At 43.7% G+C, this 27969-nt stretch overlaps 1 protein-coding gene across 1 annotated transcript; it reads right to left on the reverse strand.

The window, feature by feature from the left end:
* Positions 1 to 1193: 1193 nt before the first annotated feature.
* Positions 1194 to 27969, reverse strand: LAP3 (leucine aminopeptidase 3). Its single transcript, XM_073342439.2, has 13 exons — positions 27713 to 27969; positions 26332 to 26447; positions 25921 to 25975; positions 24190 to 24295; positions 18802 to 18961; positions 16832 to 16996; positions 15827 to 15985; positions 12895 to 13019; positions 11559 to 11647; positions 8520 to 8622; positions 4949 to 5028; positions 4097 to 4209; positions 1194 to 2284 (listed from the first exon to the last, which is right to left on the reverse strand). The coding sequence occupies exons 1-13, from the start codon at positions 27842 to 27844 to the stop codon at positions 2089 to 2091; spliced, it is 1599 nt and encodes a 532-aa protein (XP_073198540.1). The 5' UTR covers positions 27845 to 27969; the 3' UTR covers positions 1194 to 2088.

The following is a 27969-nucleotide window of genomic DNA, read 5'->3' on the forward strand; positions in this document are numbered from 1 at the left end:
GGCCCTCTGAAGGCCACCCCAGCTTCCTTGTATCGCCGGGTTGCCACTTCTCCAGGATTGCCCTGGAGTCTCCAGGAATTAAAGATTAATCTTTAATTAAAGAGGTCATGTGATGAAACCTCCAGGAATCAATATCTGACCAAAGCTGGCAACCCTATTGCATCGTCACCCAACAGGGGTACAGGTTTTCCCACGTCCTGGCAGTCACATACACAACCCCCGGCCCCGGAGGATAGAAGCTGTAGCTTCTGTCCTCAAATGCCTCTCCTCTTTCTTGTATCTATGATCATAGTGGCCTTTTTTTAAACCTGGAGAGGTTCAAATTTGGTAAAAGTATGCTTCAACTTTTTTAATCTGGGCTGCCTTTTCACTGTCCATCCAAAAACAAAAGCAGCAGATGAAAAATAAATGAGTGCTAATAATTAAGGATCTAATTTGCATATGGAATTAGCAATATGTACTGAGATATACTGGTGCTTTTGCAAAATTATGCACAGGTAAATGCTGAATTTAGGACAGCTATCTGCATATGGATCAGACAGTGGTTAAAGCAATTAAGTTGCAGTTCCAACTCTGCCACTGATTAGGTGTACAAATCTAAAATTATCACTACACTGCTTTGAAATGATTAGACAGAAGGAGCTTTACAAATGCAAAGTATAATAGCAAGACAGAGGAAAAGATTATCCTTTCACATGTATCCTGTTAACAGTTTATTTTCCTGTCACACTCCTACAATTGTGCTGAGCCTGTATCTATGGCACTCAGATGCCACATCTGCTGTGAATTCTTGGGGCCAACCATGGTTACAGGAAGCAAAACAGGGGTGCTGTCCTCTAAACAATTAGCCAGCCACAATTAAGTCCTGACTGAACTGCAGTTGGGAAATTTACAGGTGTCAGGGGAATACTAATATGAGGGCTCAGATTTCAGAAATTAGAATTCAGATGATGTCACCTGATGGTGCAGACTGATCAGTAAAAAAAGAGTAGTGTTAGTCTCTGTAAACTCCTCTATTTAAATACACTGACACACTGCACATTAGAAAAGCTGTTCCTCTTACTGACACACACTCCAAGAAAAAGTTTTTCTTTAAACAATCCCTCCCCTAAAACTGTGATCAGATTGAGAGTACCATTAACTATGGTATTACACAACCAAGAAGTTACCCAAATCAAAAACAGTCATGTTAATTTCAGCTTTATTGAAGGCACAAGAGAAAAATCAATGCAAGCACAATGAAAAAAGCAAAACCACCATTAGGGAGACAAATTTTTATGCCAAGCTTTTTGAGAGGAATTATAAACAACTGCAGGAAATTGTTTAATTTCCATTAATTATGCTCAATAAATTGGCATCTCATATAGACATTGGCAAGATAATCCATCTCCCTGACAACATAGGAAGGTTCCTTACAGCTTATTTTCTGGTTCATTATCTAGTTTAAGATACCTCTAGCAATGGAGTCTCCCAATACCTAATAAAACACTACCATGGATTAGCTGATTAAACAGATGGTAACAGTACCTCTAGCTTCTTCCAGTATGTTGTTCTGACAAAATTTCTGTCAAACACTATCCAGACTTATTCTTCCATGTATGGTATATCCAAAACACAGAAGAAGGGCCATGATTCCAGATTAATGGTTTTATAGTGGAGGCTACATTATACTGTTTAGACAAAAGAACTTGCTAAAGCAACTAAAAAGGTAGATTTATTGTTTGTGACCATTACACAGATCACTACTACTTATACATCTGAACACAAATCCAGATGTTTACGATGATCTTTTTTCAGTATTAAATGTCTAAAAATAGTTCAAACAGAACTTCTCACCTTCAACAGCATAAAATGGGAAGAGGGAACCTCAACTATGGGATATTCTTACTCAGTAAGAACGGTTTATAAAATGCATTTGTCTTTCATCATTATATCTTTTTAGATTATGGGAAGTATTCCTGGATTGCAGACCTACTTCCACATTTGGCATTTTATCAGTGTACATAGGCCATTAACTCGTTTTAAAACAAATTTTAAGATTAATTGAAGTAGACAGGTGGAGTGGAAGATTACAGAATTAGTATTTTACTAGACACTTCGCTGGTCTTGGCTCAAGCGTGTAGCAAACTCTACTAATGTTCGCGTGGGTCGTCCTGCCATGCCTTTTCGAAGATAAGGAACCTCATCTTTATTTGACATCACACCAGCAATATCTAAATGAGCCCAGTTAGCTGCAGTCACAAATTCTTTCAGGAAGGCAGCAGCTGTGCATGCACCTCCAGCTCTGTTGAGGGAGGAGGGAGAAGAAAAAAAAAAAAAGTGGATTTTTAAAAACTTTAAACAACTCTAAATCAACAATAAAATGCACACTGAATGGTTAGCTACTCTCCAGCAACTGGGGTTCTTCAATATGTTCAGTGTGGATCCACTGAAGGTGTGCATGCACCTCATGATTGGAAGCTTCTGCATAGCCATGTCTGTCAGAGCTGTAGATGCACCCTGTGCCGTCTAATGCTTCCACACAAGGGCATAAAGGGTGAAGCAGCTGGAACTCTCCCTCAGTTCTCTCAATTAAAAGCTGAGAACTTCAAAAAGTGGGGACTGAGGGCAGGGCAGATCCACAACATCTCAAAAGAACCACAGGGTAAGAAACCATTCTTCCTTCTTCAAGTATGCATCAGTGTGGATCCCACTGTCGGTAAGTGGCAAGCAGTATCACCTCAGGATGGTGGAACTGAAGAGTCTCAGCTTCAAATAATGACAGAAGCACTTGGCATCAGACCTGGCTGCCATGTTAAGGACATTATGTTTAACACAAGTCAACGGGTTGCTCAACATCGCTCTGTTGTAGATCTCAGATACTAGCATGCTTCTCAACCAAGCTGACAACACTGCCTGTGCCCTGGTGTAGAGTGTGTCTTGGTGTTTGTAGGGAGAGGCTTGCCAGTTATCTGATGGCAAGTGGAAATACATTGCTTTTGTCCACTGCTTTTGTCCAAAATGTCACATAGGCCCACAAAGAGGTGGAGAGGATCTAGAGTATGTTGCTTTTCTCCTTGTGTTGAGTGTGGTTTCAGGAACAAGACTGGAAGATTAACTGATTGATTTAGGTGAAATTCTGAGACCACTTCAGGGAAGAATTTGGGGTGCAGTCTCAGCATCACTGTGTCTCTGTGAAAGAAGGTGTAAGGAGGTCTAGCTCAGAGAGCTTGGAGCTCATTAGCCCTCTCTTCTGAGGTAACAGCCACTTGAGGGTAAGATGATGTACCAAGCAATCAGACAGCAGCTCAAAAGGATGCTCCATGAGCTTCCGGAGAATAATGTTGAGATTCTGTGCAGAAGCTGGCTGACAGATGGCTGAGTATGCAGGAGGTCTTTGAGAAAACTGATGGAGAGTTGTGGCTGCCCTTTACACATTCAGACAAGGTGCATGCATGGCCCCCCAATATTCAAAAGATTATGATTTTGTGACATGATGCACGTGAACCTCTATGTGGGATCCACACTAACACGCACTTGAAGAACACAGTAATACTCAATGTTTGGTAGAATTACAGAGCCATGTGCCTGTTTAAACATAATATTACCCCTCCCCCAGACCTGTAAAGTGATAGTACTGATGTTCTGTTCCCCAGCTTCCAGATATGCTGGTTACATCATTTTAAGATGGTAGAGCTTCTTTTCTTTGGTGAAGCTGGCCCACTCTCAGCCCTCTTTGCAGAGAAACATGCCCCTAGGGCAAACTCTCCATGCTTCCTGGTGTGCAAGGACTGGACTCTTAAATACTCATTGGGCAGGACACAGAGTGGGGGTGGGTAGGTTCATTGTGTGCTCGCCCCCTGAACAAGAGTCGTTGTCACCATCTGGTCCTAAATGGACAAATAAAGATTTGGCTCTATATTTTAGCAATTTTTAAAAGTAAAAATACTGAAATCCCAACTCCTGTTTTAAAATCTAACTGTACTAGTGACTGTTAGCGCAAGTTCAAAGTATTCCAATAACTATGGAAATGCTGGCTATTTCTAAAGCAACAATGTGATGATAAATAAGTGTATCAGTCAAGAAAGCGTTGCTGCATTTCAGTTAAGTAATGTACCTGCTATATTTTCCAACATTACTGAGGTCTGCAAGTGGACAATCGGTAACTTGTTTTGTGTAATGTTCAAAGAGAGGCATTCTCCAAACGCGGTCCCCTGTCAAAATACTGGCCTGCAGAAGAAACAACTGTTATACTTGGGGCAAAATTGATGTGGTATTTTTTGTTTAGATTAACTCTGCAAGTACTGTAATGTATACTGCAATCGCAGCTTTGGGTGGACTGGGTAGTTATCAAACCACTTTGAAATTAGTAACACAAGATAACTTCAGAAAGATAACTTCACAAGATAACATCTGAAAAAAATATGCTAAAACAGTAAAAGATGAAACTCAATTTTAGATGCTTTAAATTTTGCCCTCCATGATTATGATGAAAAAGAGCCAATTTTCTGCAAGACATTTTTCTGCTGGTAATGCAGATTTTTCATAAATCACTTCCTTTGGAGAATTCCCTCAGGAATTTCAGTTTGACCATATATTAGGCATTTTTAAGAATTTAATGAATGACACATAATCAAGACCAATTCACCTTTTAACACAAGTTACTAGCAACCAGTAGATCTAGAGCTTATAATTAAGCAATAAACCATAGGAGGGTGTGTATCCTTGAGACACAGGTGCATGCCACTAGTGGACTGTAAGCTACCCAAGAAGTGTATCAATGGGCCTGCAATTCATACACACATACAACCTATGCTTCTCAATTAAATGCAATATTAACCCCCCCCACAAAAAAACCCACTATATTTTAAAATTTAATACAATATCTATCATCTGACTTATATAAGAGACCTTCAGGAACATATATACCTAACATTTAAAGAAAAAAAAAGTCCACCGTATGGCCTACCTCATAAAGGTGAGTCCAAAGCCAAGATGAATTGGTAAAAACTCCAGTCGCAGCAGATCCTAATGCTACATCCATGGCACCTATAAAATACCACCCTGTAAATTATACCTCTTGCTCTTGGAGATGGAGCAGAACATTTCTTTTGCATTCTACCTTCCAATTGTATTTTTTAAGATGATTTCCCGTCCTTCTTATCCCCAATTCCTACCTTGGACACTTGGAGTCTTGGTACTCTTGCATTTATTTGGAAAAGTATTATTGAAAACCTGCTCCTTTGTTAATTAGTAATAGGCCCAATTGTGCCCTCTGGTCGCCCAGATGGAGACAGATGTCATCCCTCTCACATGGAAGGGAAGGGGCAGACATCTCCACAACAGCATCCCCCGTTGCCCAGGACCCAGCGGAAGGCTGTCTGGATGGAAGGGAGCAGGCTGACACACACTATGTCCCCTGTATCATGATCATCAGGCAAGAATGGAAGCACAATCCAGGTCTTTTTAGCAACACGAATTCCCCTTTCAGGACGCTAAACCCTAATAGTACAGATAGAATGCAAGTGAAAAAAGACAAGCTCCCAAAATACCACGGTAGATGGCCCTAATCTCCTATAGATCCCTAGGCACAAGAAATCATCTAACACCCATTCCATAGTTCACACAACAATCTGAGAGGAAATTTGCATACTTCCTTCTCTTTATAACTGGCCTGCCATGGATTTCACCACAGAAAGGGGCGGTCTGGCCAATAACCTTAATATGGACTTTTTATCCAGCCAGTTATAGAAGTTCCTTGTCCTTCAGCTCTGTAATTACCATTTTGGGCACATTAAAGGCACACTGTCAGGTAACTGAAGGCCAAAATAATATTTTCTTATAGAAAACCTACAATAGAAATATTTTTATAAATTTGTAATGGCGTGGCACTCACCTCTCATGAGCACCCCATTCTGGTAGGGTGTGTCTGCAGTCTTTAAATAGTCCTGGCCCTGGTATCGGGCCGTACCCCCAGGGCTTCCTCCATGGAGGCAATGGTTTCACCTTCTTGGTCTACTTTGGCCCCAGCTCTTCAGCTGGGCCACTAAGTAGTTCAGTTCCCCTTCTGGGGGTTTCTCACTGTCTGATTGTAAGCCAGTTCCTCAGTGGCCAATGAGGGTAGAGGGGGACCCAGGCCTGCGCCCACTAATCTGGGTCCCAGGCCAGGGATCCTAAGAACAACAGCCATGTGTTGCAGTGTCCCTTTAACTATACTGCTTTCAGTTACATGGACCATTTCCCTAGGTCCCAGCCTTTGTCAAAGCTTCACCCTTACCTCAGGGCTCATCTAAGTTCAGGTCTAGCAATCAGCCAGGAGCTCTCTTCAGTCCCCTAGTCGCTGCCAGCACTGAGTTGTCCGTGGTGCTGCAGTTCCCTTTGGCCAGCCAGGAGCACCAGCTGCACTCCTACAGCTCCTGCAAGGAGCTGACTATCTTTGGCTCTGCAGCTTCTTTTATATGGCCCTCTGGACCCTGACTGGCTGTGCCCTGCAGCCTCTCTGATTAGTTGATTACCCTGCAGTAACTCTAGGCTGCATGGAGGACTTCTCTACTGCTCCTTTCCTGGGATCAGTGTGGCAGGACCCTGAGGCCTCCAGTGGGGGGGGGTGGATGGGTCTTGGCCTAGTCCATCCCATCACAGAATTCTTACAAGTATTCAGTGAAACAGGTTTACTTGTTTGGAGTTTGAAATTCCCTTGCAGTGTTTGTAATCTAAACTTTTCAGCTCAAAAACCCACGAAAACTGAAGCTTGCATCACTGTCTAAAACAGAGTGAACAGAAGTCAACATGCTGATCCAGTTAAAGCGGGAAAACCCTATCAAGATATTGACCCACGTATAAAGGTAAAGGGCTTACACATTAGTATAACTGGTGCCACAGAGCTGCTTCTTGATGCTGACCCTTCTTGGGACACTCAGGGTATGTCTACACTGCAGACAGACACCCATGACTGCCCTGAGCCAGCTCACTCAGGCTCATGGAGGTCAGACTGCACAGCTATTTAACAGTGGTGTAGACATTTGGGCCAGGGCTCTAGGATCCTGCGAGGTGGAAAGATCTCAGAGCTATCTCAGGCTGCAGCCCAAGCCCAAATGTCTACACCGCAATTAAACAGCCCCACAGCCCAAGCCCTGTGAGCCTGAGCAAGCTGGCACAGGCAGTCACAGGTTTCTAACTGCAGTGTAGACATACCCTGAGTGCCCAGGTAATAATGAGGAGGCCTATTTTAACAACAGAGCATACCAAAACTGAAAGGTCTGCAGGAAACCTGCACAGACCAAAAGCATGCAGCGCTTTGGCTCCTCTTCATCCCCATGACACCTAGATACCCCAGACAGAATCATTACTATCATGGTGGTAGCCATTACCTTCTCCTCCTCTGGGCTGTCAAGTACCTCAAGGGGAAGTTACTTTGTATAAGCCAGTAATCCTTGAATCAGCTTCCTCTGTGGCTGCAGAAGCTGGCATATACATGAGTATATATCGGGGTGGGCAAACTTTTTGGCTCGAGGGCCACTCCTGGGTGGGGAAATTGTATGCAGGGTCATGAATGTAGGGCTGGGGCAGGAGGTTGGGGTGCGAGGAGGATTGTGGTGTGCAGGAAGGGGCTCAGGGCAAGGGGTTGGGGTGCAGGAGCGGAGTGCGGGAGGGGGCTCAGGGTATGGGGGGGCTTAAGGCAGGGTGTTAGGAGGCTCAGGGCAGGAGGTTGGGGTGCGGGGTGCAGGAGGGGTGCTGCTTACCTCCAGCGGCTCCGGGGTGGCAGCGGCGCGCAGCGGGGCTAAGGCAGGCTCCCTGCCTGCCCTGGCCCCACGCTGCTCCCGGAAGTGGCCAGCATGTCCAGCAGTGGCTACTGGGGGTGGGGCGGGCAGGTAGCTCCGCCATGCGCTGCCGTCAACTGTGGGTACCACTCCCGAAGTTCCCATAGGCCACGGTTTCTGGCCAATGGGAGCTGCAGGGGCCTGGTGCCTGCAGGCCAGGGCAGCACACAGAGACCTCTGCCCCCCGTCCTCCCAGGGGCCGCAGGGACGTGATGCTGGCCGCTTCTGGGAGTGGCGTGGGCCCAGGGCAGGTAGGGAGCCTGCCTTAGCCCTGCTGCGCCACAGGGCTGGAAATCCCATGGGCCGGACTGAAAGCCCTGACAGACCGAATCCGGCCCATGGGCTGTAGTTTGCCCTCCCCTGACATATATTAGCACAAGTGATTAAACAAATGTAATTTAAGGCATTATTAGACATATGCATAAATAATTCTTTGGTTTCACAGATGCATTTTAACCCAATTAAATACTGTTTGTAAACTACAGATTTCCTTTTTTTATGACAACTGCTTTACTGTGATGTATGTGAACAGAAAAGTTAAAAATATTAAAAATAAAATGTAAAAATAAAACTACAACATAATTCATGCATAAACAAGGAGGAAAAAATACACAAAGTTCTCATTTGTTAATGAAACTCCTAAGAAATGTGTTTAAGGAGTTAGTTTCTCATAATGAAAAACTTTTTTGCAACATGAAGCAGGAAAAGAAAGTTAGTTACCTGTTAATGTTGCAGCATTCACAATGGCCCTTGCATTAAAATTGTGGGCATAACAGAGAGCATCAGCTAATAGCAACCTTCCCTCTGCATCTGTGTTATCAACCTGTAGATACAAGAGAGGAGGGGAAAAAGCCATCTACTCACAAGTTCCCCTTTACTTGATTTGCTTCTTAAAAATTCTTTTTAAAGAGACCATCTGGGTTTTTGGCTATCAGGCTGAAAGTGATCCCTGTATTACAGCTTGTGTAATAACTGCAAGAAGTTGAAATTTACTTTCTAATATAAATACAAAACAAAACCAAAAAATATTTTGATGATCAATTATTTTTCAAAGTGATCTTAGGTAAGTGAACTAAAACAGGACACTAAAATCAACCCAAAATGGAGTTGTCAAGCATTCAGAAAAAGCTTATTTTTAATGTAAATCAGGGAACCTCACAGCATTGCCGCCAGGCCTCCCAGGCCAGGGCTCTTAGGTGTCAGCAGCATAGAGCAGGGCAGGAGGGTACAGCAGAAGATTGGTTGCTGTCCCCTGCAAAGCCCATGGAAATCCAATGGCTATTATCTAGCACAGGGTGGGCAAACTATGGCCCATAGGTCGGATCCGGCCCACCAGCTGTTTTAAGCCGACCCTCGAGCTCCCGCTGGGGAGCAGCGTCTTGAGCTTGTTCTGCTCCGGCCCTCCAGCCGGGAAGCAGGGTTGGGGGCCGCTCCACGCAGCTCCCGGAAGCAGGAGCCGGAGCGGGGCCATGACGCTATGTATAGGGGCAGCCAAGGGGCTCCGCTCTGCACACTGCCCCTGCCCCAAGCGCCACCTCCACAGCTCCCATTGGCTGGGAACTGCAACCAATGGGAGCTGCAGAGGTGGCGCCTGCGGACAGGGCAGCGCGCAGAGCCTCCTGGCCGTGGCTCCATGTAGGAGCTGGAGTGGGGACATGGCCGCTGCTTCCGGGAGCCACTTGAGGGAAGTGCCACCTGGAGCCTGCACTCCTGAGCCTCTCCCCGCGCCCCAAACCTCTGCCCCAGCCCTGATCCCCCTCCCGCCCTCCAAACCCCTCAGTCCCAGCCTGGAGCACCCTCCTGCACCCCAAACCCCTCATTCCCAGCCCCACCCAGAGCCTGCACCCCCAGCCAGAGCCCTCATCCCCGTCCCCCACTTGCCCGCCCCAGTCCGCAGCCCCCTCCTACATCCTGAACCCCTCATATCTGGCCCCACCCTGGAGCCTGCCCCCCTACCAGAGCCCTCACCCCCTCCCACACCCCAACCCCGATTTTGTGAGCATTCATGGCCCGCCATACAATTTCTATTCCCAGATGTGGCCCTCGGGCTAAAAAGTTTGCCCACCCCGATCTAGCAGCTGCAGGGGAACCTAGTCACTGGAAACACAGATCCTACTGGAACTATATTGCCAGGAGGGAAAGGAAACTGTAGGGTAGCACAGAGGCAGGAGGCATCCCTGTAAATGGCTGTGATATCTGTAGATTTAGAGATCTACTTCCTTTGGTTCTTGAGGGCTCCTCCCTCCAAAAATCCCTGCCCCCTGCAGCCCCTCCTGTTTGAGGGGTTGCATTAGAGTGAACTCTGCCTGGTAACCCTTGTGGTGCTTTCCTGAGCCTCTGGTTCTTTCCAATGGGTTTCTTTATGGCAGGGGGTTATGAGGCCCCTCAGAAGCACAATGGTTTAGAAACCGATAGTCATGCATATAGCTTGGTGAAGCCTCAAGGAAAGGAAAGGTTCCCAATGTCAAACTCATGAATGGGGGTAACAGAATTACATAGAAATTCTGGAAGGAGAAATATTGATTTGTCCATTAATTCCTACAGGGAAACAACAATCTATAGCATTAGGGCATGTGTTAAGATTTAACCAAATGGGGAATGGTTATGTATTTCAGATTAAACACAAAATATGTACTTTAGGCCCTGATTCTGCAAGCTGCTTTGCACAGCCCTGGTGTTATGGGATGCTCACCCCACCCAAGGCCTGGAGGGGTTAAGGTGGCTTGGCAGGCCAATTTAACTGCCCAGACTACACCTGAAGAAGGAGACAGGGAATAGGCCAGTAACTGGAAATGGGCTCAGCTAGACAGGAACAGGAAGTAGTCTACAGTCACTCCCTGGGAGGAAGAAGCTTGGGCTGGCAAACCCAGAGAGAGGGAGAAGCCAGAAAAATAGGAGAAGCCAGAAAAACAGCAGCAAGGGATAGGACCGTACAGATGTTGGCTGCTTGTTATAGGGTCCCTGGGCTGGAACCCAGTGTAGAGGGTGGGCCTGGTTTTCCCTACCAGCCACTGGGAAGTGACACAGGGTTTTGGAGATGCCAGCCTGACAGCTGGTCTGGAAGGCCTTTGAATTCCCCAGAAGGGGAGGACCTTAGTGACCTGGCCAGAGGGCCAAGCCATGAACAGGAAGCAGCAGCTCTGGGAGTGAGAAGAGCCGCAGGGTGAAAGAGCCGATGGGTAGACACACCGCCAAAGGAGGGCGGTGCCTGACAAGAGCTACCCCCAGAGCCACCAGGCAGAGTCATCATGTGCGGTGAGTGGCCCTCGTGACACCCGGGTTCTGCATATGTGGAGCAGTTTGTAGGGTCAACGCCTTGGTTATGTCAGCAGAAGAGTAATGCTCTTGTGTTTTACAAAAGAGGTGCCTGAAGAGGGCCTTGAAAATGTACCAAACGCAACTACCATTTTGCACACCATGTTTGAAGACTATCTTTAACTCTGGCTTTATAAGCACTATAACAGCCTCCTGTATGGATACAGCAGATTCTGGAAAATGTAAGTGACTGGGCTTTTTAGCTTTCCCTAGTCATTTATAATATTTTTGCAAATACAAACCCCCAACCCCCCCCCCCCCCAACACTGAAAGAATGCTCTGTTAGCAATTTTAGTTACATGTATTTCTCATACTGTATAAATTCACTAGTTTTTAAAAATAGTCTTTGTGCACTTATTATAACAGAAGTTGAAACGGTAAAACTTGATTGATTAGTAGGTTTGCAATGAATGTGTCTAAAACCAAATTTAAACACACACATACCTGGATTGTTTTTCCATTCTTGGCCCTAACAACATCTCCAGGCTTGCTTGCCCTACTGCTGGGCATATTTTCACAGAGAGGTGCCAAACCTGAGAGGGAAAAGAAAGAAATACTGCAGTGTACCATGGGTTTCTAAATTCAGCAGTTACAGAAAAGCTACTTAAAAGACAAGTCTTTACACTAAAATCACTTGTAACAGAAGGATAGCATTCTTGTCTGGAATTTACATACAATTTCTAGACTGGCACCTGAAATTTCCTGAAGAATGACATGTTCCAAATTTCCCCATTAGTGACATTTCTGCATTATACAATTAAGTCTGTACATTTATCTTTAACATGCTGCATTCATAGAAGCATAGACTATCAGGGTTGGAAGGGACCTCAGGAGGTCATCTAGTCCAACCCCCTGCTCAAAGCAGGACCAAGCCCCAAATTTTGCCCCAGATCCCTAAATGGCCCCCTCAAGGATTGAACTCACAACCCTGGGTTTAGCAGACCAGTGCTCAAACCACTGAGCTATCCCTCCACTCACCTATGCTATTTTTACACCATGTGTTATACCTGATTTACATCAAGTGAGGACAGAATCAGGCACATTGTCTTGAAAAAGAGTTGCGAGCTTCTCATCTCAACGGTGAGGCTCCCGGTCAATAAGTTACTCCTTACAACATGTAGACCTATATGCATATTTCATATGCTTATAAAGGGCTGTTTATTTCTGGAATTCTAAAGCTATCTGGGGAATTTCAAGAGCTTCTCATTCCAAACAAACATTTTACAGTGTCAAAAGAAAGAGATCCAGGGGAACCACTATATAGGACTGACATAAGGGCAGCTGGGGAAGATGGTAAAGAGCCCAAGTCAGTGCTCTGGTTCCAACTGTGGCTATAGTGACAAGGAACATGGTAGTCCACCAGTCATACACAAGGAGAAGCCCATGATCATGTGTTCTGGACAGAGCACACTAAAGAGGATAATGCTGGGCTGATGAAGTAGTTTTCAGAACTAACAAACATCTTTAATTCCCATAAAATTGGGGTTTCTCAAACTTGTTAGTTGTATCAGCCTCCTCCTGGACATCCACTTTTGCTATTGTGTGAATCAACTCATTTATTCACAGCTGCACAACATCCTGTGGCAACTACAACCAGTACTTATACGGAAAAATATTAAAAAGTGAGTTAGCTAATCACATCTCCATCCTTAAGAGTGGCTCCTATTTCCTTTCTTCCTGTTCTGCAGCAATGGCTAAAATAGATATTAAAATAGCTTTGCCCTAATGTAACATTTTAAAGCATATTTTCTGATATTTTCCCCTCTCCCCTGCAACTTACCAATTATATTAAGAGGTAGATTTAGTGTTGCTGCTGTCACAATAGCTGAACACACCGTTGCTGCTCCTCCCATATCTGCTCTCATTGCATCCATACCTGAAGAAGGCTTAAGTGAAATGCCACCACTGGGGATGCACAGATCAAGAATAGACGTTAATAGAAAATCTCATTCAGCACATAGAAGCCTCACACCACGTGCTTTAAAATAACTATTTTGTCCATCTGTATGTTTATGACAATAATATCAATAGTTAGTTATTTTTTAATTTTCTAGTATTCTAAAAAGCAATATATCTTGTTTTAGTAAAAGCTATCGCCTCATCAATTTAATCTGACACAATAAAACATCTCCCGGATAATCTGCAACATACTAAAAATGTAACCAGGCAAAACACACAATTACATTTAGGAAAACAAAGATAAATCAAAAGGATTTAACAGAGGGAAAGTGGTATCCCTAGTAAATCAGTTTAACTAAAGTGCAGAAGATGAATAAATTAGTCAGTAGTTAGGTCTTCCAGGTGAGAGAGTGGAGAGGAAATTATGTAGGAAGAAAAAAAAACCAACCTATTTTCACTCTGCCAAAACACGCTACAGAAACAAAGCAGATGCTTCGATGACTGTAGACTAGGAAGCTTATACCTCATTTACAACTGTAACAAGGCCAAAAAAACCAAAATAAAAAACAAAAACAAACCCACAAGTCTGCTCTACATCTGCTGTTGGCCTACTGAGGCTCCATCTCGCCTTTGGAAGCAACAAGGTACAGCAGAACCTCAGAGCTACGAACGCCTCGGGAATGGAGGTTGTTTGGAACTCTGAACAAAACGTTACAATTGTTCTTCCAAAAGTTTACAATTGAACATTGACTTAATACAGCTTTGAAACTTTACCATGGAGAAGAAAAAATGCTGCTTTTAACCATCTTAATTTAAATGGAACAAGCACAGAAACAGTTTCCTTACCTTGGTTTTTTTTTTTCTTTTTCCCTTCAACTTTCCCTTTATTTTTAGGTAGTTTACATTTAACACAGTACTGTACTGTAATTGATTTAATTTTTTTTGGTCTCTACTGCTGCCTGATTGAGTACTTCTGGTTCCAAATCAGGTGTGTGGTTGACCAGTCAGTTCGTAACTCTGCTGCTCTGAGTTTGTAATACCAATTCTGCTTTATGCAGACGCTCAACCCTGCTGTGTTCCCAAGGAGAGTGGTAGTCTACCACATATGGCAAGTTCATGGGAATGATACGAAAGATACACGGAGCATGATAAAAGCATCTCCTTGTATATCATAATATTAGAGGGTCACTGGCAAGAATTCATCTGTGCCTGGCTGAGATCAGCAGCTCAGAGAATAAATGTTAACTAATTTCTGACACTGTAATCTCTACCTCCCTGGCAGAGTTCCAAAACTAGTCCATCTGAGCTAAAGAACCCTACCTTCCCTCCTGCCCATCACCAGGGTCACTGACGAGAAAGGGAAGGATAAAAAGCAGGGAGCCTCTTCACTTGGACCAGGAGACCCCTTTGTCTCTCCAGAACGATGGGGGTTGGCTGAGGCCCTCACACTAGCAGTCAGGATGGGAGAGTCCCAACTCACCCACTTACTCTGATGTATAGTAAAACATATATAAAACAAAATTACTATTGATATTGGGTCTCATCAGTTTCTCTCCACTTGCCCAGCACCATGTACAGCATGGGGGTTGCAGTAGCTTTCTTGGTCTCCATGGGGAGACAGATGGTTAAAAGATGGGCACTGCGCTGCACAGGAGGTGCAGAGCTCATGTAAGCAAGCACTCCTTTTGCCTCCTGAGCAGCTGCACACACACCAGGCCACAGGAATGTTTGGTTTTCATTTTGCTCTTGCACCAGAGGCTAAATTTTCCTCTGGAGCGGTTGGCCCACAGCACAGCAAGTGTATCTGACCTTCTGAAGTAACATTTGGATTTTCTGATTGGAATATGCTTCTCAAAGTTACTTTAAAGGTGAGATGCACATCTTTTTGTAAACAAATTTTTAAAAACTTCTCATTAAAATTTCAGACCAAGACAACAACATTGGCAAATGCAAAGCCTTGAAATTACTATTAAATACATTTGAGAACAAGAGCATTTAAAATCCATTCCTTTCTCATTCTCCTGACAAACCATAAGTTGAGGATGTTTCACTTCCCTTGAAACAGTTGATAAAGCCAAGCACTCATAGTAGTGGCCAACTTGTACAACTGAAACACAGGATCCCTATCTCTGAGCTTGGCAGAGAAGTGAAAAAGGGACAGGTTTTCAAACATCCTGTTTAAAATGCACTTATGTGCAATATTTAGGTCTCCATATATTCTGCTATGGGTTTGAGATCTTCAGCAAATTATTAAAGTTTTGCACAACCTGTAAAATTTTATGCTGTTGTGTTTTTAATATAATTTTACATACCAATTACTAATTCTCATTTGATGAATTTCCCCTGAAATGCTATTTGTAAGCATCACTAAACAGAAGCGAGCATAATGGATTATTTCCTCCATGAATAAAATAAAAGAAATTGCCAAACTCTTCTTGGTATTTTCCCAAATTTTGTTAAAGTAAGCTGTTCTGATTGGAGAATGTTTTCTTCTAGTCATTTGCAACAGAATATCGAATTGTAAATAGTAAGCGGGGTTGTTAATGGTTCAGGTTTCAAATATGGTTGATTTTTCAATGGAAATACCAAGAGGTCTATTACTAAATTTTATTGGATAATCTCTTTAATTTGTTGGCATACTTTACAAACAATAGATTGGTAAAGTGTTAGCTAATCTGCCTGTTTTGGGAGAAAAAGAGTGAGTGGCACAACGACAAATATTTTTGTAGTACCCACTTTTTTATAGGCACCTCAATTCCTCCACAATTGGATTATAGTTTTTGTTTCAGTCATAAAAATATTAGCAAACATACCTATCAAAGGTAACTCCTTTCCCAACAAACACTAACGGAGAGTCGCTTGCATTAGCACTGCCTGAATAGTGAATCTCCAAGAAGACTGGAGGCTCATCTGAACCCTTAGCTACACTCAAGAATGCTCCCATCTGTTGTTCTTCTATCCATGCTTTTGACCTATAATAAAAAAAGATTTTAATTAGAGCCATTACAAAAGACAAGAAAAAATATATACAAAAGATCATAACTCTTAAGAGTTTTAAACACATCTGTAAGCAATTTTATTTACCTAACTGACAGATTGCCAAGTAAAATCACTGTTTTTTATCCACTATTACTTCTTTGTTAAATAGAAAAACCACTTTCTCAAAGTTATTTTGTTTTCCTTTTTAAACTATTGTTTCCTGGTTTTCCACATTACAAATACCATGCCTTCCCTTCTCACCCTCTTGGCTGGAGGTGTGCGCTAAAATCTTTGGAGGACCTGAACAGTAATGTGACATGAGACTGCATCCACAAAGCAGCAGGGCACAGCCTGGTTCTACAGTTTCAAAGAAACTGCTACAGTTATGGGCAAATTCATAGAAACAGGTAATGAGAGTTTGCTTACCACCTCCAAAGGATAAGCAACTAAAACCAAGAAGAAGGGATGTATATTCACTGGGAAGTAATACAAAAAGATTGTCAGGCTTCCTCTTCCATAGTTTTTTAGAAGGCTTGTCATGTTACAAAAGTAGTTAACATTTTCGTCTTGTTTCTTTATTTTTGTCCCACCAGACTATTCTCTGCCTACTGTAGTGACTGGAAGTCCTGCTCTTAATACTGAGAATAACTTGCTATTTCTGGGAACCAACAAAGCTTTTATTTATTTTAAAGTTTACAGACTGTTACACAAATACTTTCCTTGCATTTGTCATCGTGAATGGCAAAAGGGTAAAAATGAGCAAACTCCAGAAACATTTTACATGCTGCATCTTAATTAATTACAACTTACAGAGAAGGAATGATTTAAATTGAACTTACCTTATATGGACCTTCACATTGCTATTGACACTTCTGAGTTTCTGTTCAATAACTTCAGCAAATTTCATCGGTGTTATATAATTAGCAGGGGCCTCCATCAAGTAGCGAGCCAGGTTTTGACCCTCAGCAAACATGACACCTTTCTGCCAGGCTTCCTTGCCATCACTAAACAAACACCACATAATTATAATTGAACCCTTGCAAAAATAAGATTGTCAGTATTCAATTGTCTATATTTTGAAAAGAAAGCTGCCCCACGAAGGGAAGGTGAGAAGGAATGTTACATTAGCTCTATTATTATAGGAACATGGGAACTGCCGTACTGGGTGAGACCTGAAGTCCACCTAACCTAGTTGAGTACCTGTCTATGGCAATGGTCAGCACTAGATTTTCAGAGGAAGGTGCAAGAACCCTGCAGTAGAAGATATGGGATACTCTCTGCACCCACATTACGTCTCATAATAGTTAGAGATTGGCTTAAGCCATGAAGCATGACGTTTAATATCCCTTCCAAAATGTGTGTTCACAGTAACAACAACTCTGGACATTCTTATTCTCCACATACCTGTCCAATCCATTTTTGAATCTTGCTAAAATTATGATTATGAGTTGATAAAGGTGGAGCTTGGATAGTGGGATCCCCACTTCAAAGCATAGTTCTGGTCACTGAACTGTCAACAGTCACAGTAAGGTGTTCATAGAGGGATATCCCTAAATCCTACCTATGCTGTGCTATCTAGGCGCTCGCAACACTACTATGAAGAATGGAAGTACTATTTCCCCATTTTAGAGATGGGAACCTGAGACACCCAGAAAATAAATGATTGGCTCAGAGTTGAACAGGGGAAGTCTGTGGCAGAGCTGGAATTGAACCTAACTCTTCTTAATCCCACTCCAGAGCCTTAGCCACAAAGCCACCCATGTCTTGAGAAGTTAGTTGTTTCATAAAGACCAATAATCCTGAGCGACTCTCAAGGTATCTGTTGCCCTGGGAAATGGATGAGTGTGACACTGAGGTGTATCAGTATAGGATTAGGTTGAGAGATTTTCCAAGACTACTACTTAGCAGGGTGCAGCTTCCCTCTTTCAAGGAAGGAACTGTCCTAGTGCATATCTGGGATTCAGTCCCTAGGAGCAGGGAAGATGTGGGAGGCTGGTAGGGGAGGGGATATAAAAGAAGCCATTGAATTATTCTGAGGAAGTGCTATATTACTGAGAGAAGTTCTGTTGTTGTCTCATCTCCCAAGGAGAGGTCAATGCCATTCAGAATCCAAAAGGAGCGTGTGTGTCATTTTTCTTGTTGCATACTAAATACATTGCCTATCACAGTGTATCTAGTGATTTATGTAAGACATGCTGGGGTTCAAGAGCTTATCAGAACTCAAAAAAGAATCAGATATTTCTGAACAACAAAATAAACAGAGGAGATATAAATCTATGCACTCCAGGGCACATACCAACCTCTAACTAACAAAGGTTAGGAAGTGTCTTCCCCTGTGGATCCAGTGTTGTAATTGTTCATTAGGTTTCTTGCATCTTCTTCTGACATACCTGGTACTGGCCACTGCTAGAGACAAGGTGTCAAGTGGAACTCTGGTGTGATCTGCTACAGCATTTCTCATGTCTTAGAAGGGTTTGTTCATTGAGTGAGAGAACGAACTCCTGCACTTCTGAGTTTTTGATATCATTAAAAGGACTGTACACATCATAAAACAGACAGAGTGGTTTTTCCCCCTTCTTTCTTAATCCCAGACCCTTTTCTGCTTCAGGGAAGCACTTATGAGAGGAAAAACAAACAAACATGACACACTATTAATGGTAATTAGACATGCAAAGCAAATGCTGTAAAGATGTCTCTGCTGCTAAAATATTTTATGCAACACCAACTAAAAGAGAGGTGGGGGAAAAGGGAGTGATACATACTCTAGGTATCCAAATGTTTCACAAATAAAACTTTAGTTTGTCATCACCTTCCATGTAGCTGAGCAGTAACTACAGGTTTCTTTTTTTGCTTAAGTTCATTGTATTCATATAGCCCAAGAACAGCTCCTTCTGCAGCAGACTGAGCATCTCCACAGGGGTCTACTTCAACACAAGGTACCTCCAGGTCCTGAACTTGTCTGCATCCAACTGGAAAATACAATACATCAATACGTGAATACTGACTGCAGCAGCAAAATGGATTCCGGAGGTAATTAATATAACTTTTCAAGGAAAGAACCCAGTTCTATTGACACCTGGTAGATTCTGGCATAAATCAGCTGAAAAAAATTTTCAATAGAGCAAAGCCTATAGCAGCAATTTTTAAAAAGCAGAGTATTGGTGTTTGTCGTGCAACTGTGAACTTTGAATATAAGACTTATCAAGTAAGCAATTCAGCAAGGGTTGAAAGAGAAAACCAAAGTTCTTAAAACTACACAACTTTAAAGTATTTCAGGTGACCAAAGCCTGTAGCCATCAGAAATTAAGTTGTAATACAGTGTGTTGCTAGTATAGCTTAAGTAGCAATTAGTTTTTTAAAGTCACAACAGCCTTTTGATTCAAAAGGCACATCTACGTGCAGCAGAAAATATGAACGTATTCCATAGCCATCACATTTGTTTAAGAGGGACTCCCATATAGCACCCCTGCCTGGAAGCACCCTACTGCTGCAGGTTGTGGCATGACAGGCACACCTGCCTGAGTTTCCCTCTTTCAGTATCCCCAGTAACTCCACAACAACTCTACTACCCCCTCTTGGTGCTGGTTTATTACAGCAGCAAAACATACATAGTCCAAAACACAGGTGTTAGATCATATTAAAGAAGTTCTGTATTAAAATCACAAATGAGTTTGATTCTACATAGTTTACATTCCAGGGTATTACTAATTAAGAGGTCTCTTGGTTTTTGGTACTGCTTCTCTCCCTCTATGTGTGAAACTTGCAAGCTGCTAATTGTGTTAGTACATTCTAAGACAGAGTCTGTTCTCAAAGCAATTCTTTGTAACAACAACTACTCACACAGAGAGAGACTCAAAGCAATACTCTGTAACAACAGAAACAGCACCCAGAGACTCCCCGTCCTTTTGTTGTATTCATCTCGCTTTGTTAACAATTGTGATTAAAATAGAGATAGAGGATGTATGTGGATGGATGCTTGGTGTGGATAACAACAATGATCAGGGTGGTGCCAGCCTAAGAATCCAGTGTCCATCGGCTGAAGAAGGCGTCAAGTGGAAATAACCAGAAGACCCCGGAGGGTAGACTGGAATCCACCCAACAGCCTCAAGAATGGGAAAACAAAAGAACAAGATAACATCTGGCAGCACAGAGCCATCAGGAATGTGCCATCTGCTGATTGATTCAGCAACAGCATGATGAAGCAATTCCCATAGACTGGCATAGGAAGAATTCCTATAAAAATGGACTCTAGAAAGTGAGAACTTTGGGGTCTGATTCTGCAAACCAACTTCCAGGAGCATCAGATGAGCATCTGACAAGGCCCTGCTCCCTCCTCATGTCCAGGCCAGTGGCTTGGCATGAGCAATTCTAAGACTAGTAACTATAATAACAACCTTGCGCGCGCGGAGGGAGAGGGGGAGAGAGACTAAATATGAAATTGAATGGAATGTTATAGCTATAACTAACTGCTTACTATGATTCTTTCTGTATTCACAATAAATGTGGCATTTTGCCTTTTCCCCTTTAATAAGATCCTGCTGGTTTTTATTTTATTGGTATAACACAGGCTCCAAAACCCAAGCCTGTTTCTCACCCCAGTGTAGTCATTAAGATCACCTGTGGTCTTATTCCATGACATCCTACATACCACACGCTGGCATCTTCATCCATGCCCAGACTCTGTCAGTCTACTCCAGCCTTATACCAGAACAGCCACCCCAGCCCTTTCAAGTGGAGTGCAACCCTGATCTTCCCAGCAGGAACCCCTGCCAGTCTCTCTGCTCAGGAACATCCTTGCCAGGGCAGCATCCTTCACTCTTCTTGGCCCTCTCATGAGTCCTCTGGGACCAGATCTCCAGCCCTGTAGATGTCGGTGGGTAAGCCCCTCCACTGCTTGCCTGCCTTCAGCTCTCTTTGGCCCTTGGCTCTGGGTTACAGCCAGCAAGCAACTCTCCCTGCTGCTGCTTCTCCTGCTTCTGCCCTTTCCAGCCCTCACTCTCTGGCTTGGGGACATCAGTCAGCAAACCTGTCTTTCCTTTCTTTAGCCTTCAGCTTTCTCCCAAGTCCCAAACATACAATTTTTGGCAACTCTCACCTACCCCTGACTCCCATTAGGCATACGCAGCTCTGATTCACCAGGTCTCTCCAACTCACTGAATCTCTTCCTGTGTGGGTCTCCCTGGTCTTTTACAGCCCCCAGGTGCTGTTCTCACTTAATTGGCCAACTAGGAGCACCTGTTCTGGCACAGGGGTGCTGGACCTACTTCATTTACTGGGGCCAACCACCCTGTGACAAGGACTGAGGTTAAAAGCGATATCCCTCTCAATTAAAATGCTAGAAAGCAAGGCTATACCAAATTATGAGACACCACATAAACATGCCCAGTGCTCACACAGCATGATTTCACTGATTGCAAGAGACAGACTTCACAAATTCACAAGGAACTTTCTTCAGCCCCCAGCTGATGGGGGGGGGAAATGGGGGGGAAGGGCAAATATAGTGCCAATCTATAAAAAGGGAAATAAGGGCAACCTGGGGAATTATAGACCAGTTGGCTTCAGTGTTCCCTCTTAGTTTTCCAACCCATGTGTGGAATGAATTTTGTTACGTGCACCAATATGGAGGTGATGTATGACACATCACCTTCATATCGGTGCACATAACAAAATGCATGTGGTAGGGGTGGGGCCAAGGGACTCGGAGTATGGGAGGGGGCTCAGGACTGGGGCAGAGGGTTGGGGGCAGGGGTACGAGGGCTCCAGCTGGTGGTGCAGGCTCTGGGGTGGGGACGAGGGATTCAGAGTGTTGGATGGGGCTCATGACTACGGCAGAGGGTTGGGGGCTGGGTTGTGAGGGCTCTGGCTGGGGGTGCAGGCTCCGAGGTGGGACCAGGGATGAGGGGTTTGTGGTGCAGGAGGGTGCTCCGGGGTTACAGCGGGGAGAGAGGACCCTCCCCAGCTCTCTCCCTGTAACAGCACCTGGGCTGGGGAGGAGAGATGCCTCTTCCCACCATAGCAGCTCCAGGGCTGGGGCCACAGGATAGGTGCCCCTCCCCCAGCCCCCACAGGTCTGGCTGGGGCTGGGTTCAGGGAGGGCCACCCCATGACAGGTCTGGTCTGGGCCCCCCTGGCCGTGGCTGGGTCCGGGCTAGGTTGGGGCTGGGGCGCCCCTCTCCCGGCAGGTCCCCAGGTGGATTCCCTGAGCACCTGCACAGCACTAAATAGGCTGCTGCATAGCCACGCGGCTTCGCAGGTTCCTGGGAATTTAGGTCAGCTTAACTTCAGGACCCAGAAAGATAATGGAGCAAATAATCAAGCAATCAATTTGCAAACATCTATAAGATAATAAGGTGATAAGTAAGAGTCACCGTGGATTTGTCAAGAACAAATCACATCAAACCAACCTAATATCCTTCTCTGACATGGTAACAAGCCTTGTGGATAGGGAGAAGTGGTAGATGTGGTTTATCTTGAATTTAGTAAGGCTTTTGATACTGTCTCACATGAACTTCTCATAAACAAATTAGGGAAATACAACCTAGATGGAGCTACTATAAAGTGGGTGCGTAACTGGTTGGAAAACCGTTCCCAGAGAGTAGTTATCAGTGGTTCACATTCAAGCTGAAAGGACATATCAAGTGGAGTCCTGCAGGAATAAGTTCTGGATCTGGTTCTGTTCAATATCTTCATCATGATTTAGATAATAGCATAGAGTGCACTTATAAAGTTTGTGTATGATACCAAGCTGGGAGGGGATGCAAGTGCTTTGAAGGATAGGATTAAAATTCAAAAAGGATTTGCACAAACTGGAGAAATGGTCTGAAGAAAACAGGATGAAATTCAATTAGGACAAATGAAAAGTACTCCACGCAGGAAGGAACCATCAGTCACATGCATATAAAATGGGAAATGACTGCCTAGGAAGGAGTACTGCGGAAAGGAATCTGTGGGTCATAGTGGATCACAAGCTAAATATGAGTCAACCGTGTAACACTGTTGCAAAAAAAGCAAATATTTTGTGATTTATTAGCAAAAGTGTAGTAAGCAAGACACAAAAAGTAATTCTTCCACTCTACTCTGCACTCACTAGGCCTCAACTGGAATATTGTGTCCAGTTCTGGGTGCCACACTTCAGGAAAGATGTGGACAAATTGGAGAAAGTCTACAGAAGAGCAACAAAAATGATTAAAGGTCTAGAAAACATGACTTATGAGGAAAGATTGAAAAAATTGGGTGTGTTTAGTCTGGAGAAGAGAAGACAGAAGGGGGCCATGATAACAAGTTTCAAGTACATAAAAAGTATTAACAAGGAGGAGGGAGAAAAATTGTTCTCCTTAACCTCTGAGGAAAGGACAAGAAGCAATAAGCTTAAATTGCATCAAGGGCGGTTTAGGTTAGACATTCTGAAAAATTGTCAGGGTAGTTAAGCATGGGAATAAATTTTCCTAGAGAGGTTGTGGAATCTCCGTTACAGGAGATTTTTAAGATAAGGTTAGACAAACACCTGTCAGGATGGGTTAGCTAATACTTAGTCCTGCCATGAATGAATGGGACTGGACTAGATGACCTCCCTTCCAGGCCTACGATTCTATGATGAGGAAACACAAAATATATCATGTTATATTGTCAAGGATATCAAAAAGTCTTAATTACCACCTAAGCAACAGCAGAAAACATTTAAGGTTGTCATATGTGCACAGGTTAGGGGCACATGGTTATAATCTCGTCAATTTCACTGATCCTCACATGGTGAAGTGAAAGTGACAAGGGTCTTTTCAATTTCATGCTACTTGGGAAAGCTATGAGAAGCAGATACTGGAGTTGTTTGTTTGCAGACTTAGGAAGACTACTCTGCATTGATTGTTATTTGGAAGGTTCTCCACAACCATAAAGCTATAGTTTGGGAGTTGGAGAGAGGGGAGGGTTGTTTTTTTTTTTTAAATTGTGGAAAATACATATTCTGCAAAAAATTAAAGGACTCGGCCCTTTTCTCACCAGGGAACCCTTCCCACTTTTCAGCGGTGAGTGAATTTTCCAAGCCATGCATTAGGTCTTATGCTTTAAAACAAAATGTGTTATGGCCTGTTTGATTTAAGCTCATGTGCTTCACCGAAAATGGAATGTATCACATTACAGTAGGGCTTTAATAGATCAAATACTTGCAACAGAAACAAATATTAAATGAAAATAAGTTAACCTGCAACAGCTGTCCGAATGTTTTCTTTGTCCTCATTCCAGTTTTCCTGATCATTTACTCCAGCAGCCTTCTTACCCAAGCCGACAACTACAATGCTTGGAAAATCCTGTGCAAAACCAACACACAAGTGGATTTAATTTCTTCACTCTGATAACCATGATGTAAGGTTAATATCAGTTATAAAGAGTATTCTTTTTAAATGAAGGCAAACATAACCTGAAAATGTATCCATTATCGTTAGTATGTCATTATGATAGCGATCTCCTCTCTACCTGTCATAAGCAGATGGACAAATTCACGGTTATCTAATTGTTAATATTTATGTGTATTGTTGTGGTGCCTAGAAGACCCAGTGTCCCATTGTGCTAAGCCCTATACACACACACTGAGAAGTTGGTGTCTGCCCCAAAAAGCAATCTAAGTAATAAGACTGTTCTTATTGGTTAGGGCTTTATGTTCAGTATAACATGATGAGGTCTGTGCACTTTTCAGCCTGTCCCCACCTATTAGTCTACACAGCATGGCAGGATGCCTCCATCCTGAGCAAGGGTATTTACTTTTGTGGCCGCTCCACAATTCAAGGGCAGCAGGCCACTGGCTAACTGATTCTCTACACACATACCCCTACCTTTTGAGCACTACAGAGAGCAAGGAGAAAAAGTCTCAAAAGGGCAATCTGTCTTTTCCCACCTTACCACTGTTGAGAGCTCTTTCTAGTGCTGCTATGCACTGAAAAATTATTTAAAATGTGATGTGTCTCCATCCACAAAGATATAGAGGTGGACGGATCCCCACTCCTCCTGAGCAGGATGAAGTTAGGCGAACTTGAGGTCTCCTCACACTTCTATTACAAAAACTATGCTCTTTCAGTTTATAACAACAACGAGGAGTCCGGTGGCACCTTAAAGACTAACAGATTTATTCGGAGACAGGTTTCAGCCTGGTAGCCGTGTTAGTCTGTATCAGTAAAAAGAACGAGGAGTACTTGTGGCGCCTTAGAGACTAACAAATTTATTTGAGCATAAGCTTTTGAGAGTAACAAACCACTTCTTCAGATGCAACTGAAGAAGTGGTTTTTTACCCACAAAAGCTTATATCCAAATAAAGCTGTTAGTCTTTAAGGTGCCACCGGACTCCTCACTGTTTTTGTGGATACAGACTAACATGGATACCCCTCTGATACAGTTTATAATAATCATTTTTAAAACTGCTGCACCACGAAACATCCAGCTCACAAGAGACTGCAGCTAGTATAAGCTTTCCAGCCCAGCTACAGCCAACAGTGATTTGAACGGTTTTCTTTTTATCACTTTTTCATTCTCTTGGGAGAGAATTGTGTAGGGTCCAATTCTGCAGCCTTTTCATGCAAGGAATCCCTACTTACTTTAATGGCAGTTCCACATGCTACAGAATTGGGATTTTGGGACCTGATCTAATCTCCAGTAAAATCCATGGGAGTCTTTCCACTGACTCTGTCAGTTGGATTGGGCCCTTGTAGAGGAACTTAGATAGAGAAGGCAAAAATCACTAAAAGTATTTCTTTGAAATTTTAGAAAAACCACAGTATAGCAACACATTAAATTCAAACACCACAGTATTTAATGACAAAGTATAACATTCTGTTGTAATAATATGCTGCGCCCAGAATGAGCTTATAATAAGGAATAATGCCAAGACTCAAATTCAAGCCACCCACTAGTCATTATACTCATAAAAATTCAAGTTTCATACCTGATGCAAGCCATGAAATAGGCGTGTTTTGCCTTTCTTCAAAGAAGGCCCAGATCTAGAACACAAAAAAGTGCCATGAGCTCTTTTAAAACAGAGATCCTGATTTCTGTGGTAATAATTTTATTCTCCGGTCATGCAATATCACTCAACTCCATACAGGAACATTGGATCAGAACGGATTCAAAGGAAAAAACATATCACCAACAGAATCATCACCACCACCACTTTCTGCAGCCCTGTTTTTTCATTAGAGGTCCCCTTATCTGATTACTGACTTAATTCTGTTTAGCAAGAGAGATATGAATGTCAATGCATGAGGTGGTATGGCTGCAAACTAGAACAATGAATAAAGATGTATTTTCTGTGTTTACACTATCTTAAAAAATATAAGAAACTGATCTAAACACTTACATGGACAATAGCTCTGTCAGCTTTCCAGATACAAGTCTATCAAAACTCTCTCCAGCATTAGTAAATTGAGGAACCGCCTCTTCTTTTTCTTTTGCATAGACTCCTAAGATGAGGCCCTTTTAAAAAAAACAAAAAATACACTAATGCAAGATACTCTTTTCTAAACAATATATATTGAGATTTGATAAATGTTTCTGAACATAACCATAACACTGTATGAAATAGGTTTAGTGAACTCAGTTTATTAAATAATCGAGAGTCTAAAGTCCAGATTAGATAAATCAGGATACAAGCCAAGACCAAAAGTAACATTCTTTAAACAGGAGAAAGAAAGAGATAGAATATGAATAATTCCATGCTTCAGATCATGGTGCTGCTTTTTAAAGGTATTTAGGTAAGTAGGGATACAGGCGCTTTATAAAAATCACACTAAGCACCTACCTGAATTTTGACACCCTCAATACCTTTAAAAATCTGGCTCACCATGTACAAAAAGAAAAGGAGTACTTGTGGCACCTTAGAGACTAACCAATTTATTTGAGCATAAGCTTTTGTGAGCTACAGTATCATCCGATGAAGTGAGCTGTAGCTCACGAAAGCTTATGCTCAAATAAATTGGTTAGTCTCTAAGGTGCCACTAGTACTCCTTTTCTTTTTGCGAATACAGACTAACACGGCTGCTACTCTGAAACCTATGTATAAAAATGAAGTTTCCAGACACTGATTTAAAATACAGGCTATTTTGCTTGTTAATTAACATTATCTCTGAACAGGCACATCCTGAAGAAAGGAAAAAGCTGCACTGTTTGCGACTGAGTCAGGGTCAAGGACATTATCAGGTGCATTAAGAAGGAAACAAAACCACCAAACAAGAGGAAATCAGGTGCAGGAGGGCTCTGCATTGGTAGCCGGTCGAAGACCAGCTGTCAACAGAGACCCTTACAAATAGCTCCAGAACGCCAAGGAGCGCCCCGAGTTGCTGACTCTGGCCCCAGTCCCACAAAGCCAGAGGTTTAACTCTGAGCACGACAGCCCTCGCAAGGGCTTCCACGCAACCGCTCCGGACTGCGCACATGATGGGGGCGTGTGAGTGCGGGGCAGCAGGTGAACCAGCGAGTGAAGAGGGCCGGGAAAAGCCGAGGGGGTGGAGGGGGGCTGATGACACTTAACCGGCAGCCTGGCCAGTCTTCACTGACCAGGGCGCCCGTCGGAGGACAGCCCAGCTACCGCCTCCCCACCCCTGCGGCGTCCGCTCTGCCGCTGGCATTTCCACCCTCGGGACACAGACACGCGTGGCCGGGCCAGCGCCTGCCTGCAGCTCGCCGCTCCCCTCCTCGCTCGGCCCCCAGCCCCCACGTGCTGGCGGCCCCGCACCCTTTACCTTGCGCCCCGCGCTGCTGCTGGAGCCCCGCGGGGAGGAAGAAGGCCCCCGGCCGGGGCAGCAGCAGGCGAAAGGGGGAGCCCGGCTGAGGCTGCCGTGAACGAGCCTCCTCAGCAGCAGCGGCAGCAGCATGACCCAGCCCGGCGGCCGCTGCAGGGAGGCAAGGAAGCAGCGCGCGTGTCCCGCCCCTCTGACCTCGGCGCACGCCGCGTGCTTCGGGGGCTGGGCCTCGGCCTGGGGCTGCCGGGGACGCCCAG

This window comes from Lepidochelys kempii, chromosome 4, assembly GCF_965140285.1.
Source record: "Lepidochelys kempii isolate rLepKem1 chromosome 4, rLepKem1.hap1, whole genome shotgun sequence".
In the NCBI taxonomy this organism is placed as follows: domain Eukaryota; kingdom Metazoa; phylum Chordata; order Testudines; family Cheloniidae; genus Lepidochelys; species Lepidochelys kempii.

Excerpts from the sequence above, each read along its gene's own strand:
- LAP3 (XM_073342439.2), bottom strand. The coding sequence starts at position 27,844 with ATGCTGCTGCCGCTGCTGCTGAGGAGGCTCGTTCACGGCAGCCTCAGC. Across the intron at positions 8,623-11,558 it reads AGAATGGAAAAACAATCCAG|GTTGATAACACAGATGCAGA; the intron begins GTATGTGTGTGT and ends TTGTATCTACAG. Across the intron at positions 5,029-8,519 it reads GAATGCTGCAACATTAACAG|GTGCCATGGATGTAGCATTA; the intron begins GTAACTAACTTT and ends GGTATTTTATAG.